This window comes from Balaenoptera acutorostrata, chromosome 9 (assembly GCF_949987535.1).
Source record: "Balaenoptera acutorostrata chromosome 9, mBalAcu1.1, whole genome shotgun sequence".
In the NCBI taxonomy this organism is placed as follows: domain Eukaryota; kingdom Metazoa; phylum Chordata; class Mammalia; order Artiodactyla; family Balaenopteridae; genus Balaenoptera; species Balaenoptera acutorostrata.
Genome location: NC_080072.1, coordinates 13,886,929 through 13,903,238, shown reverse-complemented (window position 1 = coordinate 13,903,238; position 16,310 = coordinate 13,886,929). Strand labels below are relative to the sequence as shown.

The 16,310-nt window shown below is 37.5% G+C and overlaps 1 protein-coding gene across 10 annotated transcripts in view; it reads right to left on the bottom strand.

The window, feature by feature from the left end:
- Positions 1 to 16,310, bottom strand: part of AGBL2 (AGBL carboxypeptidase 2) — a 45,896-nt gene that overhangs the window by 23,978 nt on the left and 5,608 nt on the right. For 8 of the 10 annotated variants that reach the window (XM_007181234.2, XM_057553670.1, XM_057553672.1 and 5 more), the window contains 2 exons: positions 16,058 to 16,243; positions 4,866 to 4,973 (listed from right to left, as the gene is read on the bottom strand). In XM_007181234.2, coding sequence (XP_007181296.1) covers positions 4,866 to 4,973; positions 16,058 to 16,243 — 294 coding nt within the window. The remainder of the gene's footprint in view (positions 1 to 4,865; positions 4,974 to 16,057; positions 16,244 to 16,310) is intronic. The other 2 variants (XM_057553671.1, XM_007181237.2) reach the window with 2 other exon arrangements.

Genomic DNA, 16,310 nt, shown 5'->3' with positions numbered 1-16,310 from the left:
CTGATTGTAGTTTTGATTTGCATTTCTCTAATAATTAGTGATGTTGAGCATCTTTTCATGTGCTTCGTGGCCGTCTGTATGTCTTCTTTGGAGAAATGTCTATTTAGGTCTTCTGCCCATTTTTGGATTGGGGTGTCTGTTTCTTTGATATTGAGCTGAATGAGCTGTTTATATATTTTGGAGATTAATCCTTTGTCCGTTGATTCATTTGCAAATATTTTCTCCCATTCTGAGGGTTGTCTTCGTCTTGTTTATGGTTTCCTTTGCTGTGCAAAAGCTTTGAAGTTTCATTAGGTCCCACTTGTTTATTTTTGTTTTTATTTCCATTACTCTAGAAGGTGGATCGAAAAAGATCTTGCTGTGATTTATGTCAAAGAGTGTTCTTCCTATGTTTTCCTCTAAGAGTTTTATAGTGGCCAGTCTTATATTTAGGTCTCTAATCCATTTTGAGTTTATTTTTGTGTATGGTGTTAGGGAGTATTCTAATTTCATTCTTTTACATGTGGCTGTCCAGTTTTCCCAGCACCACTTATTGAAGAGACTGTCTTTTCTCCATTGTATATCTTTGCCTCCTTTGTCATAGATTAGTTGACCATAGGTGCGTGGGTTAATCTCTGGGCTTTCTATCTTGTTCCATTGATCTATGTTTCTGTTTTTGTGCCAGTACCATATTGTCTTGATTACTGTAGCTTTGTAGTATAGTCTGAAGTCAGGGAGTCTGATTCCTCCAGCTCCATTTTTTTGCCTCAAGACTGCTTTGGCTATTCGGGGTCTTTTGTGTCTCCATACAAATTTTAAGATGATTTGTTCTAGCTCCGTAAAAAATGCCATTGGTAATTTGATAGGGATTGCATTGAATCTGTAGATTGCTTTGGGTAGTATACTCATTTTCACAATGTTGATTCTTCCAATCCAAGAACATGGTATATCTCTCCATCTGTTGGTATCATCTTTAATTTCTTTCGTCAGTGTCTTATAGTTTTCTGCATACAGGTCTTTTGTCTCCCTAGGTAGGTTTATTCCTAGGTATTTTATTCTTTTTGTTGCAATGGTAAATGGGAGTGTTTCCATAATTTCTCTTTCAGATTTTTCATCATTAGTGTATAGGAATGCAAGAGATTTCTGTGCATTAATTTTGTAACCTGCAACTTTACCATATTCATTAATTAGCTCTAGCAGTTTTCTGGTGGCAGTTTTAGGATTCTCTATGTATAGTATCATGTCATCCGCAAACAGTAACAGTTTTACTTCTTCTTTTCCAATTTGTATTCCTTTTATTTCTTTTTCTTCTCTGATTGCCGTGGCTAGGACTTCCAGAACTATGTTGAATAATAGTGGTGAGAGTGGACATCCTTGTCTCGTTCCTGATCTTAGAGGAAATGCTTTCAGTTTTTCACCATTGAGAATGATGTTTGCTGTGGGTTTGTCATATATGGCCTTTATTATGTTGAGGTAGGTTCCCTCTATGCCCACTTTCTGGAGAGTTTTTATCAGAAATGGGTGTTGAATTTTGTCAAAAGCTTTTTCTGCATCTATTGAGATGATCATATGGTTTTTATTCTTCAATTTGTTAATATGCTGTATCACATTGATTGATTTGCGTATATTGAAGAATCCTTGCATCCCTGGGATAAATCCCACTTGTTCGTGGTGTATGATCCTTTTAATGTGTTGTTGGATTCTGTTTGCTAGTATTTTGTTGAGGATTTTTGCATCTATATTCATCAGTGATATTGGTCTGTAATTTTCTTTTTTTGTAGTGTCTTTGTCTGGTTTTGGTATCAGGGTGATGGTGGCCTCATAGAATGAGTTTGGGAGAGTTCCTTCCTCTGCAATTTTTTGGAAGAGTTTGAGAAGGATGGGTGTTAGCTCTTCTCTAAATGTTTGATAGAATTCACCTGTGAAGCCATCTGGTCCTGGACTTTTGTTTGTTGGAAGATTTTTAATCACAGTTTCAATTTCATTACTTGTGATTGGTCTGTTCATATTTTCTGTTTCTTCCTGATTCAGTCTTGGAAGGTTATACCTTTCTAAGAATTTGTCCATTTCTTCCAGGTTGTCCATTTTATTGGCATAAAGTTGCTTGTAGTAGTCTCTTAGGATGTTTTGTATTTCTGCGGTGTCTGTTGTAACTTCTCCTTTTTCATTTCTGATTTTATTGATTTGAGTCCTCTCCCTCTTTTTCTTGATGAGTCTGGCTAATGGTTTATCAATTTTGTTTATCTTCTCAAAGAACCAACTTTTAGTTTTATTGATCTTTGCTATTGTCTTCTTTGTTTCTATTTCATTTATTTCTGCTCTGATCTTTATGATTTCTTTCCTTCTGCTAACTTTGGGTTTTGTTTGTTCTTCTTTCTCTAGTTTCTTTAGGTGTAAGGTTAGATTGTTTACTTGAGATTTTTCTTGTTTCTTTAGGTAGGCTTGTATAGCTATAAACTTCCCTCTTAGAACCGCTTTTGCTGCATCCCATAGGTTTTGGGTCATCGTGTTTTCATTGTCATTTGTCTCTAGGTATTTTTTTATTTCCTGTTTGATTTCTTCAGTGATCTCTTGGTTATTTAGTAACGTATTGTTTAGCCTCCATGTGTTTGTCTTTTTTACGTTTTTTTCCCTGTAATTCATTTCTAATCTCATAGCGCTGTGGTCAGAAAAGATGCTTGATATGATTTCAATTTTCTTAAATTTACTGAGGCTTGATTTGTGACCCAAGATGTGATCTATCCTGGAGAATGTTCCGTGCGCACTTGAGAAGAACGTGTAATCTGCCGTTTTTGGATGGAATGTCCTATATATATCAATTAAATCTATCTGGTCTATTGTGTCATTTAAAGCTTCTATTTCCTTATTTATTTTCATTTTGGATGATCTGTCCATTGGTGTAAGTGAGGTGTTAAAGTCCCCCAGTATTATTGTGTTACTGTCGATTTCCTCTTTTATAGCTGTTAGCAGTTGCCTTATGTATTGAGGTGCTCCTATGTTGGGTGCATATATATTTATAATTGTTATATCTTCTTCTTGGATTGATCCCTGGATCATTATGTAGTGTCCTTCCTTGTCTCTTGTAACATTCTTTATTTTAAAGTCTATTTTATCTGATATGAGTATAGCTACTCCAGCTTTCTTTTGATTTCCATTTGCATGGAATATCTTTTTCCATCCCCTCACTTTCAGTCTGTATGTGTCCCTAGGTCTGAAGTGGGTCTCTTGTAGACAGCATATATATGGGTCTTGTTTTTGTATCCATTCAGCCAGTCTATGTTTTTTGGTTGGGGCATTTAATCCATTCACGTTTAAGGTAATTATCGATATGTATGTTCCTATGACCATTTTCTTAATTGTTTTGGGTTTGTTTTTGTAGGTCCTTTTCTTCTCTTGTGTTTCCCACTTAGAGACGTTCCTTTAGCATTTGTTGTAGAGCTGGTTTGGTGGTGCTGAATTCTCTTAGCTTTTGCTTGTCTGTAAAGCTTTTGATTTCTCCATCAAATCTAAATGAGATCCTTGCTGGGTAGAGTAATCTTGGTTGTAGGTTCTTCCCTTTCATCACTTTAAGTATTTCATGCCACTCCCTTCTGGCTTGTAGAGTTTCTGCTGAGAAATCAGCTGTTAACCTTATGGGAGTTCCCTTGTATGTTATTTGTCATTTTTCCCTTGCTGCTTTCAGTAATTTTTCTTTGTCTTTAATTTTTGCCACTTTGATTACGATGTGTCTCGGCGTGTTTCTCCTTGGGTTTATTCTGTATGGGACTCTCTGCGCTTCCTGGACTTGGGTGGCTATTTCCTTTCCCATGTTAGGGAAGTTTTCGACTATAATCTCTTCAAATATTTTCTCTGGTCCTTTCTCTCTCTCTTCTCCTTCTGGGACCCCTATAATGCGAATGTTGTTGCGTTTAATGTTGTCCCAGAGGTCTCTTAGGCTGTCTTCATTTCTTTTTATTCTTTTTTCTTTAGTCTGTTCCGCAGCAGTGAATTCCACCATTCTGTCTTCCAGGTCACTTATCCGTTCTTCTGCCTCAGTTATTCTGCTATTGATTCCTTCTAGTGTAGTTTTCATTTCAGTTATTGTATTGGTCATCTCTGTTTGTTTGTTCTTTAATTCTTCTAGGTCTTTGTTAATCATTTCTTGCATCTTCTCAATCTTTGCCTCCATTCTTATTCCGAGGTCCTGGATCATCTTCACTACCATTATTCTGAATTCTTTTTCTGGAAGGTTGCCTATCTCCACTTCATTTAGTTGTTTTTCTGGGGTTTTTTCTTGTTCCTTCATCTGGTACATAGCCCTCTGCCTTTTCATCTTCTCTGTCTTTCTGTAACTGTGGTTTTTTTTCCAATCATTTTAAATGTATTAAGACTCGCTTTACAACCTAGTATATGGTATATCCTGGGGAATTTACCATGTGCCCTTGAAAAGAATGTGTATTTTGTTGTTGGGTACAGTGTCCTGCACATTTTTATAAAAGACAGGAATTCTACCACTAGGATGCCTGCAAATTAATGCAGAAAACCACAGAGTAAATGACAGTCATATGCACATACTACAAAGTACTCACTACAGTTCAGGAGGTGGAGAAAAGAAGAGCAAATTCCCCAAAGATCCAACATCTGATTTTCAGGAAGGGGAATAACAAGGAAGAAGCTATAAAATGGACTCAGAACTATTAAGAAAACATACTAACATTTTTAAAAAATGATTGAAAATTTAAAACTGATTGGTCATGAATTTCAGGGCTCCCACTCAGGTTGGTCTGGAAAAGACAGTTTCTTTATCACTAAAATATGAATTTTTAAAAATCACTTTTATTATAGAAAATATGTTTATTGTAATTTGGTCATGATTAATCACTCACTGTTCAGTGTGATGACAATACCTGAATCTAATTGATAGACAACTGTGCCTTTTTCTTCTCCTACAATTTCTGGTACCTTTTCATTTCCTGTAGGTTGATAGAAATATTCTGGTTGAGGTGGAACCCACTCTGAAAGAAGACATTAAAAAGTACAAAATAAGAAATAATACAAAAGGCACTTTATTAGAACTGAAATCATAGAAATGATTTCAGTTCCTCTATATTAATAAAAAACATAGACATGAAATCGTAATAATGATTATTCAAATGGCTAGTATGGTTGAATCAAACCAAATTCCCACCCTAAGTTTCCAGTGTGTTTGTAAATTAATTATGTCTTGCTTTTCTCTATAAAGACTATGGAGAAATTTTTAACAAAAAAGCATATACAACAGAAGTATAAACTTTATTTTTTTTATTTTTTTAGATTTTTTTTGATGTGGACCATTTTAAAAGTCTTTATTGAATTTGTTACAATATTGCTTCTGTTTTATGTTTTTTGGGTTTTTTTGCCACTAGGCATGTGGGATCTTAGCTCTCTGACCAGGGATCGAATCCACACCCCCAGCACTGGAAGGTGAAGTCTTAACCACTGGACCACCAGGGAAGTCCCAGAAGTATAAACTTTAAATAGAAGACCTAAAAATAAGGCAGAAAGGTCAATATAGTTGTTGCATCAACTCTTCAAAATTTGTCCCTGGGGCTTCCCTGGTGGCGCAGTGGTTAAGAATCCGCCTGCCAGTGCAGAGGACACGGGTTTGAGCCCTGGTCCAGGAAGATCCCACATGCTGTGGAGCAACTAAGCCTGTGTGCCACAACTACTGAGCCTGCACTCTAGAGTCTGTGAGCCATAACTACTGAAGCCCACACGCCTAGAGCCCATGCCTCGCACCAAGAGAAGCCACTGCAATGAGAAGCCCGCGCACAGCAACGAAGAGCAGCCCCTGCTTGCCCCAACTAGAGAAAGCCCGCGTGCAGCAACGAAGACCCAACATAGCCAAAAATAAGTAAATAAAATAAATAAATTTTTTAAAAAAGGATCAAATTCTTAAAAAAAAAAAGAAAAAAAATTCGTCCCTGAGCTCCCAGTCAGAAAAATATGATCAGCTACATATTTTTTTATTACTATAGAGGAACAAGTATATCAGTTTCTTCAGAGGAAACAAGGTGTTTTCATTAACACTCAATCCTGAAAGATTTCTCATATGACACTTGGGTGACTTCTCAATATCATTTTAAGTACAGTAGCCACTGATGAAAGCCAAGGGCATATATAAAGACACAACTTAAATTCAACAGTACATTAAAAGAATCACACACCATGATCAGTGGGATTTACTCCAGGGATGCAAGGATGGTTCAACATTTGCAAATCAGTCAATGTGATACATCACATTAACAAAAGGAAGGATAAAAATCATATGATTATTTCCATACTTGAAGAAAAAGCAACTGACAAAATTCAACATCTATTTATGACAAAAACTCTCAACGAAGTGGGTATAGAGGGACTACCTCAACATAATAAAAGCCACATATATCAAGCCCACAGCTAACACCATACTCAACGGTGAAAAGCTGAAAGCTCTTCCTCTAAGATCAGGAACATGACAAGGCTGCCTACTCCCACCACTTTATTCAACATAGTACTGGAAGTCCTAGCCAGAGTAATTAGGCAAGAAAAAGAAATAAAAGGTATTCAAATTGGAAAGGAAGAACTAAAACTGCCACTGGCATATATTATATACAGAAAACCCTAAAGACTCTATCAGAAAACTGTTGGACCTAATAACAAACTCAGTAAAGTTGCAAAATACAAAATCAATACACAAAAATCAGTGCATTTCTATACACTAATAATGAACTCTCAGAGAGAAATTAAGAAAACATTCCCATTTACCATTGCATCAAAAAGAGTAAAATACCTAGGAATAAATTTAAACAAGAACTATAAGACATTAATGACTGATATTGAAGAAAACACAAATAAATGGAAAGATACTCTGTGCTCAAGGTTGGAAGAACCAATATTATTAAAATGTCCATACTATCCAAAGCAGTTTACAGATTCAATGCAATCCCTACCAAAATTCCAGTGGCATTTTTCACAAAAGTAAAACAAACAATCCCAAATTTCGTATGGAACCATTAAAGATCCCCAATAGCCAAAGCAACCTTGACAAAGAAGAACAAAGCTAGAGTCACCATGCTCCCTGATTTCAAACTCTATTACAAAGCTATACTTATTAAAACAATATGATATCTGCATAAAAACAGATACATAGATCAATGGAACAGAACAGAGAGCCCAGGAAATTCCCTGGTGGTCCAGTGGTTAGGATTCTGTGCTTCCACTGCAGGGGGCACTGGTTTGATCCCTGGTCAGGGAACTAAGATCCCGCATGCCACGTGGCACGGCAAGAAAAAATAAAAAAAAGAATAGAGAACCCAGAAATAAACCCATGCATCTATGGTCAATTAAGTTATGACAAAGAAGGCAAGAATATACAATGGGGAAAGGACAGTCTCGTCAATAAATGGTGTTGGGAAAACTGGACAGCCATATGCAAAAGAATAAAACTGGGCCACTATCTTATACCACACACAAAAATTAACTCAAAATGAATTAAGGACCTGAATGTAAGACCTGAAACCATAAAACTCCTAGAAGAAAATACAGGCAGTAAGCTCTTTGACATAGGTCTTGGTGATGAGTTTTTGAATCTGACTACAAAAGCAAAAGCAACAAAAGCGTAAATAAGTGGAACTAAATCAAACTAAAAAGCTTCTGCACAGCAAAGTAAACCATCAGCAAAACGAAAAGGCAACCCTTTATTTTTTTTAATTTGGCCATACCACATGGCATACAGGATCTTAGTTCCCCAACTAGGCATCGAACCCAGGCCCTGGCAGTGAAAGCGCAGAGTCCTAACCACTGGACCACAAGGAAATTCCCAAAAGGCAACTTTCTGAATGAGAGAAAATATTTGCAAATCATATATCTGATAAGGGGCTAACATCCAAAATATATAAAGAACTCATACAACTCAACAGCAAAAAAACAATCCAATTGAAAAATGGGGGCTTCCCTGGTGGTGCAGTGGTTAAGAATCTGCCTGCCAATGCAGGGGACACGGGTTTGAGCCCTGGTCCAGGAAGGTACCACATGCCGTGGAGCAACTAAGCCTGTGCGTCACAACTACTGAGCCTGCACTCCAGAGCCTATGAGCCACAACTACTGAGCCCGCGTGCCTAGAGCCCGTGCTCCGCAACAAGAGAAGTCACTGCAATGAGAAGCCCTCACACCACAACAAAGAGTAGCCCCCTGCTCACCGCAACTAGACAAAGCCCACGCACAGCAATGAAGCCCCAACGCAGCCAAACAAACAAACAAAAAACCCCAAAAAACCCCACTTCTACAGGATAGGGACAGATGACCTTAAGACTTCTCAGCTATTGTGCCAACTCAAAATGTGCCCCCTGACAATTTCCAAACACCCTAAGGGCAGTTCTGTCCCCAGTTAAGACACTGAGCCAATCCTTGTATCTTCAGCTTCATCTCTTTTCTTTCATGTTGAAGGCTCCATGGTTACCCAAACATGTCTTGTTCTTTTTCTGTTTCCTCTAACTGGAATACTTTGCTTTGATCCTTTCAATTGGATCACTTCTAACTCATCCTTCAGATTTCAGCTTCCATGTCAACTTCTCTTGGAAACCCTCACTGAACTTCCAGGTTGGGGTTAAGTGTTCCCAGAGGGACCAAGTGCTATGCAATTGCCTGGTTCTATCTTTAACTTCCTCACTAGTCTGTGAGCTCTGAGTGTCTCCATTTGCTCATCACTATATTTCTAACACCAAGCACTATACTTAGCATATGGTAGATGCTTAATGAATATACAATGAATGAATATTGTAAGAGGAAAGTGAGAAAATAAGAAACACCCAGTTGTTTATCAGCAGTCTTAAGCAGAGACATGAGTGTTCCAGCAATCATAAAAGTCCCCACTTCTGAAAATCCTTCATAAAATGAATGCTAAAGATTGTACTTGCATCAAAAACTCAAAGATATGGTCAACAATGTCATAAAAAAATGTCTCCACCATTCCCACAAAAAACTCCAATCAACTCAAAATATGATTAAAAAATAGTAAACGTTTCTGAGAATCTGAAAAAGAATATATATATATATAACTGAATCACTGTGCTATATACTTGAAACATGACCTTATAAATCAATTAAACTTCAATAAAATTTTTAAAAAAATGCTTTCTTCTTAGGACCTGTGCAGAAGGGGAGAGGTAGCATGTCGAAAGGAGGGCCTCTGGAGTATGGAGTTCCAGAGTTTGGAGGGAAAATAAGTCTTCAGCTCAGAGAGGTCTAGCACTTTCCCCAGTGACTCATGATCAGCAAGGGGCAGACGGAATCAGGTTTCCTGACTTTCACTGTAGTGGGTCACTGTGTCTGAGAGTGATTAGAAGAAATTAAGCAAGTGAACAAAGAAAATTACATACTGGGTCAATGAAAACCAACTTCTTTCCTCAAAGGAGTGGTTTATGTTTTAAAAAGTACCTTAGCGGGGAGACCTTCAAGATGGGGGAGGAGTAAGACGTGGAGATCACCTTCCTCCCCACAAATACATCAGAAATACATCTACATGTGGAACAGCTCCTAGAGAACATCTACTGAAGGCTGGCAGAAGACCTCAGACTTCCCAAAAGCCGTGTGGCTGAGAGGGTCTTGGTGCTCCAGCCGGGTGTCAGGCCTGTGCCCCTGAGGTGGGAGAGCCAAGTTCAGGACATTGGTCCACCAGAGACCTCCCAGCTCCATGTAATATCAAACGGCGAAAGCTCTCCCAGAGATCTCCATCTCAACGCTAAGACCCAGCTCCACTCAATAACCAGCAAGCTACAGTGCTGGACACCCTATGCCAAACAACTACCAAGACAGGAACACAACCCCACCCATTAGCAGAGAGGCTGCCTAAAATCATAATAAGGTCACAGACACCTCAAAACACACCACCGGACGCAGTCCTGCCCACTAGAAATACAAGACCCAGCCTCATCCACCAGAACACAGGCACCAGTCCCCTCCACCAGGAAGCCTACACAACCCACTGAACCAACCTTAGCCACTGGGGGCAGACACCAAAAACAACGGGAACTACGAATCTGCAGCCTGCAAAAAGGAGACCCCAAACACAGTAAGTTAAGCAAAATGAGAAGGCAGAAAAACACACAGCTGATGAAGAAGCAAGGTAAAAACCCACCAGACCACACAAATGAAGAGGAAATAGGCAGTCTACCTGAAAAAGAATACAGATTAATGACAGTAAAGATGATGCAAAATCTTGGAAATACAATGGAGAAAATAAAAGAAACGTTTAACAAGGACCTAGAAGAACTAAAGAGCAAACAAACAATGATGAACAACACAATAAATAGAATTAAAATTCTCTAGAAGGAACCAATAGCAGAATAACTGAGGTAGAAGAACGGATAAGTGACCTGGAGGATAAAATAGTGGAAATAACTACTGTAGAGCAGAATAAAGAAAAAAGAATGAAAAGAATTGAGGACAGTCTTAGAGACCTCTGGGACAACATTAAATGCACCAATATTCGAATGATAGGGGTCCCAGAAGAAGAAGAGAAAAAGAAAGGGACTGAGAAAATATTTGAAGAGTTATAGTTGAAAACTTCCCTAATATGGGAAAGGAAATAGTCAATCAAGTCCAGGAAGCGGAGAGAGTCCCATACAGGATAAATCCAAGGAGAAATACGCCAAGACACATATTAATCAAACTATCAAAAATTAAATACAAAGAAAAAATATTAAAAGCAGCAAGGGAAAAACAACAAATAACATACAAGGGAATACACATAAGGTTAACAGCTGATTTTTCAGCAGAAACTCTGCAAGCCAGAAGGGAGTGGCAGGACATATTTAAAGTGATGAAAGGGAAAAACCAACAACCAAGGTTACTCTACCTAGCAAGGATCTCATCCAGATTTGACAGAGAAATTAAAACCTTTACAGACAAGCAAAAGCTAAGAGAATTCAGCACCACCAAACCAGCTTTAGAACAAATGTTAAAGGAACTTCTCTAGGCAGGAAACACAAGAGAAGGAAAAGACCTACAATAACAAACCCAAAACAATTAAGAAAATGGTAATAGGAACATACATATCAATAATTACCTTAAATATAAATGGATTAAATTCTCCCACCAAAAGACATAGACTGGCTGAATGGATACAAAAACAAGAACCGTATATATGCTGTCTACAAGAGACCCACTTCAGACCTAGGGACACATACAGACTGAAAGTGAGGGGATGGAAAAAGATATTCCATAAAAAGGAAATCAAAAGAAGGCTGGAGTAGCAATTCTCATATCAGACAAAATAGACTTTAAAATAAAGACTAGTACAAGAGACAAAGAAAGACACTACATAATGATCAAGAGATCAATCCAAGAATAAGATATAACAATTGTAAATATTTATGCACCCAACATAGGAGCACCTCAATACATAAGGCAAATGCTAACAGCCATAAAAGGGGAAATCGACAGTAACACAATAATAGTAGGGGACTTTAACACCCCACTTTCACCAATGGACAGATCATCCAAAATGAAAATAAATAAGGAAACACAAGCTTTAAATAATACATTAAACAAGATGGACTTAATTGATATTTATACGACATTCCATCCAAAAACAACAGAATACACTTTCTTCTGAAGTGGTCAAGGAACATTCTCCAGGATACATCACATCTTGGGTCACAAATCAAGCCTAGGTAAATTTAAGAAAACTGAAATCGTATCAAGTATCTTTTCCAACCACAATGCTATGAGACTAGATATCAATTACAGGAAAAAAGTCTGTAAAACATACAAACACATGGAGGCTAAACAATATACTACTTAATAATCAAGAGATCACTGAAGAAATCAAAGGGGAAATCAAAAAATACCTAGAAACAAATGGCAAAGAAAACACGAAGACCCAAAATCTATGGGATGCAGCAAAAGCAGTTCTAAGAGGGAAGTTTATAGCAATACAATCCTACCTCAAGAAACAAGAAACATCTCAAATAAACAACGTAACCTTATACCTAAAGCAATTAGAGAAAGAAGAACAAAAAACCCCCAAAGTTAGCAGAAGGAAAGAAATCATAAAGATCAGATCAGAAATAAATGAAAAAGAAATGAAGGAAACGATAGTAAAGATCAATAAAACTAAAAGCTGGTTCTTTGAGAAGATAAACAAAATTGATAAACCATTAGCCGGACTCATCAAGAAAAAATGGGTGAAGGGTCAAATCAATAAAATTAGAAATGGAAAAGGAGAAGTAACAACTGACACAACAGAAATACAAAGGATCATGAGATTACTACAAGCAACTCTATGCCAATAAAATGGACAACCTGGAAGAAATGGACAAATTCTTAGAAAAGCACAACCTTCTGAGACTGAACCAGGAAGAAATAGAAAATATAAACAGACCAATCACAAGCACTGAAATTGAGACTGTGATTAAAAATCTTCCAACAAACAAAAGCCCAGGACCAGATGGCTTCACAGGCGAATTCTATCAAACATTTAGAGAAGAGTTAACACCTATCCTTCTCAAACTCTTCCAAAATATAGCAGAGGGAGGAACACTCCCAAACTCATTCTACGAGGCCACCATCACCCTGATACCAAGACCAGACAAAGATGTCACAAAGAAAGAAAACTACAGGCCAATATCACTGATGAACATACATGCAAAAATCCTCAACAAAATACTAGCAAACAGAATCCAACAGCACGTTAAAAGGATCATATACAATAATCAAGTGGGGTTTATCCCAGGAATGCAAGGATTCTTCAATATATGCAAATCAATCAATGTGATAAACCATATTAACAAATTGAAGGAGGAAAACCATATGATCATCTCAATAGATGCAGAAAAAGCTTTCAACAAAATTCAACACCCATTTATGGTAAAAATCCTCCAGAAAGTAGGCAAAGAGGGAACTTATCTCAACATAATAAAGGCCATATATGACAAACCCACAACCAATATCATTCTCAATGGTGAAAAACTGAAACCATTTCCTTTAAGATCAGGAACAAGACAAGGTTGTCCACTCTCACCACTATTATTCAACATAGTTTTGGAAGTTTTAGCCACAGCAATCAGAGAAGAAAAAGAAATAAAAGGAATCCAAATTGGAAAGAAGAAGTAAAGTTGACACCGTTTGCAGATGATATGATATTATACATAGAGAATCCTAAAGATGCTACCAGAAAACTACTAGAGCTAATGGATGAATCTGGTAAAGTAGTAGAATACAAAATTAATGCACAGAAATCTCTTGCATTCCTATACACTAATGATGAAAAGTCTGAAAGAGAAATTAAGCAAACACTCCCATTTACCATTGCAACAAAAAGAATAAAATACCTAGGAAGAAACCTACCTAAGGAGGCAAAAGATCTGTATGCAGAAAACTGTTAAGACAATGATGAAAGGAATTAAAGATGATACAAACAGATGGAAAGATATACCATGTTCTTGGATTGGAAGAATCAACATTGTGAAAATGACTCTACTATCCAAAGCAATCTACAGATTCAATGCAATCCCTATCAAACTACCAGTGGCATTTTTCACAGAACTAGAATAAAAAATTTCACAATTTGTATGGAAACACAAAAGACCTCGAAGAGCCAAAGCAATCTTGAGAAAGCAAAACGGAGCTGGAGGAATCAGGCTCCCTGACTCCAGACTATACTACAAAGCTACAGTAATCAAGACAGTATGGGGCTTCCCTGGTGGCGCAGTGGTTGAGAATCTGCCTGCTAATGCAGGAAACACGGGTTCGAGCCCTGGTCTGGGAAGATCCCACATGCCGCGGAGCAACTAGGCCCGTGAGCCACAACTACTGAGCCTGCGCGTCTGGAGCCTGTGCTCCGCAACAAGAGAGGCCACAATAGTGAGAGGCCCGCGCACCGCGATGAAGAGTGGCCCCCACTTGCCACAACTGGAGAAAGCCATAGCACAAAAACGAAGACCCAACATAGCAATCAATCAGTCAATAAAGAAATCTTAAAAAAAAAAAAAAAAAAAAAAGACAGTATGGTACTGGCACAAAAACAGAAATAGTGATCAATGGAACAGGATAGAAAGCCCAGAGATAAAGCCACGCACATATGGTCACCTTATCTTTGACAAAGGAGGCAAGAATATACAGTGGAGAAAAGACAGCCTCTTCAATAAGTGGTGCTGGGAAAACTGGACAGCTACATGTAAAAGAATGAAATTAGAACACTTCCTAACACCATACCAAAAACAAACTCAAAATGGATTAAAGACCTAAATGTAAGGCCAGACACTATAAAACTCTTGGAGGAAAACAAAGGCAGAACAGTCTATGACATAAATCAGAGCAAGATCCTTTTTTGACCCACCTCCTACAGAAATGGAAATAAAAACAAAAATAAACAAATGGGACCTAATGAAACTTAAAAGCTTTTGCACAGAAAGGAAACCATAATCAAGATGAAAAGACAACCCTCAGAATGGGAGAAAATATTTGCAAATGAAGCAACTGACAAAGGATTAATTTCCAAAATTTATAAGCAGCTTATGCAGCTCAATATCAAAAAAACAAATAACCCTATCCAGAAATGGGCAGAAGACCTAAACAGACATTTCTCTAAAGAGGATATACAGATTGCCAACAAAGATATGAAAGGATGCTCAACATCACTAATCATTAGAGAAATGCAAATCAAAACTAAAATGAGGTATCATCTCACACCAGTCAGAATGGCCATCATCAAAAAATCTACAAACGATATAGAGAGGGTGTGCAGAAAAGGGAACCCTCCTACATTGTTGCTGAAATGTAAATTGTTACAGCCACTATGGAGAACAGTATGGAGGTTCCTTATAAATTAAAAATAGAACTACCATATGACCCAGCAATCTCACTCCTGGGCATATACCTGGAGAAAACCTTAATTTGAAATGATACGTGCACCCCAGTGTTCAACGCAGCACTATTTACAACAGCCAGGACATGGAAGCAACCTAAAGTCCATCAACAGAGGAATGGATAAGGAAGATGTGGTATATATATATACAGTGGAATATTACTCAGCCATAAAAAAGAACAAAATAATGCCATTTGCAGCAACATGGATGGACCGTCATAGTGAATGAAGTCAGACACAGAAAGACAAATATCATATGATATCGCTTATATGTGGAATATAAAAAAAAAGGGTAGAAATGAACTTATTTACAAAACAGAAGTAGAGTCACGGATGTAGAAAACAAACTTACAGTTACCAGAGGGTAAGTGGGGGAAGGGATAAATTGGGAGACTGGGATTGACATATACACACATAATACACACATATTATACATAAAATAGGTAACTAATAAGGACCTGCTGTATAGCATGGGGGACTCTACTCAATACTCTGTAATGGCCTATATGGGAAAAGAATCTAAAAAAAAAGAGTGGATATATGTATATGTATAACTGATTCACTTTGCTGTACACCTGAAACTAATACAACATTGTAAATCAACTATACTCCAATAAAAATTTTTTAAAAATTTGGTTGATAGAGTTAGTTGGAAACTCTTCTGTCGCTATGAGGGTAAATCTTAAAAGTTCTCATCACAAGAAAAAAATGTAACCATGTGAGTTGATGGATGTTAATTAGACTTACTGTGAAAGTCATTTTGTAATATATATTGTACACCTTAAACTAATACGATGTTTTATGTCAATTATATCTCAATAAAACTGTGGCAAAAAAACCAGTAAAAACTACATTCTGGTATTATATACATGGTGTTCATCAATTATACCAAAGCTGGTAAAAATACAACTTTCATAAAACTCAACCAAACATACTGAAATGGGAATAATCTAGAAAACAGATTTAAGTATTAATATATTTTGGCCTCTAGAAAGGTATCCTCCCATTCCAACAAACTCAGGAGCATTCTAGTTTATACATGAGTGTAACTTTTGACTTTGGTGAGTGTATACCAGTTTCCCAGAGCTTAAACATTTTAAGGGTGAGCTAACAGATGGTGAATCTGTCCCATCTTGTACTTTGGTATGTAGAACTTAAAATTGTAATATAGTCTGTCAGAACGGCAAGACCATGACACGTAAGTCACATTACCAATATGATGAATGTTCTCCTTGATGACCTCACATTCTATTGGCCATCTTGGAGCCTGCAGTGGCCCACTGCTGGAGAAAAAAGCAAAGAGATCTCGGGGTTCTCGAAGACGTGAGTTTACTTCACCAAGGTCATCATGAAGAAGCTGTCTGCTCTTAAGAAGTGGTGAATTCAGCATAAGGGAATCTGCCAAAGGGAAAGGGAATGAGTGAACAGTTTCCTTTTCTTCCTTGGGAACTTTACTGCTCAACTA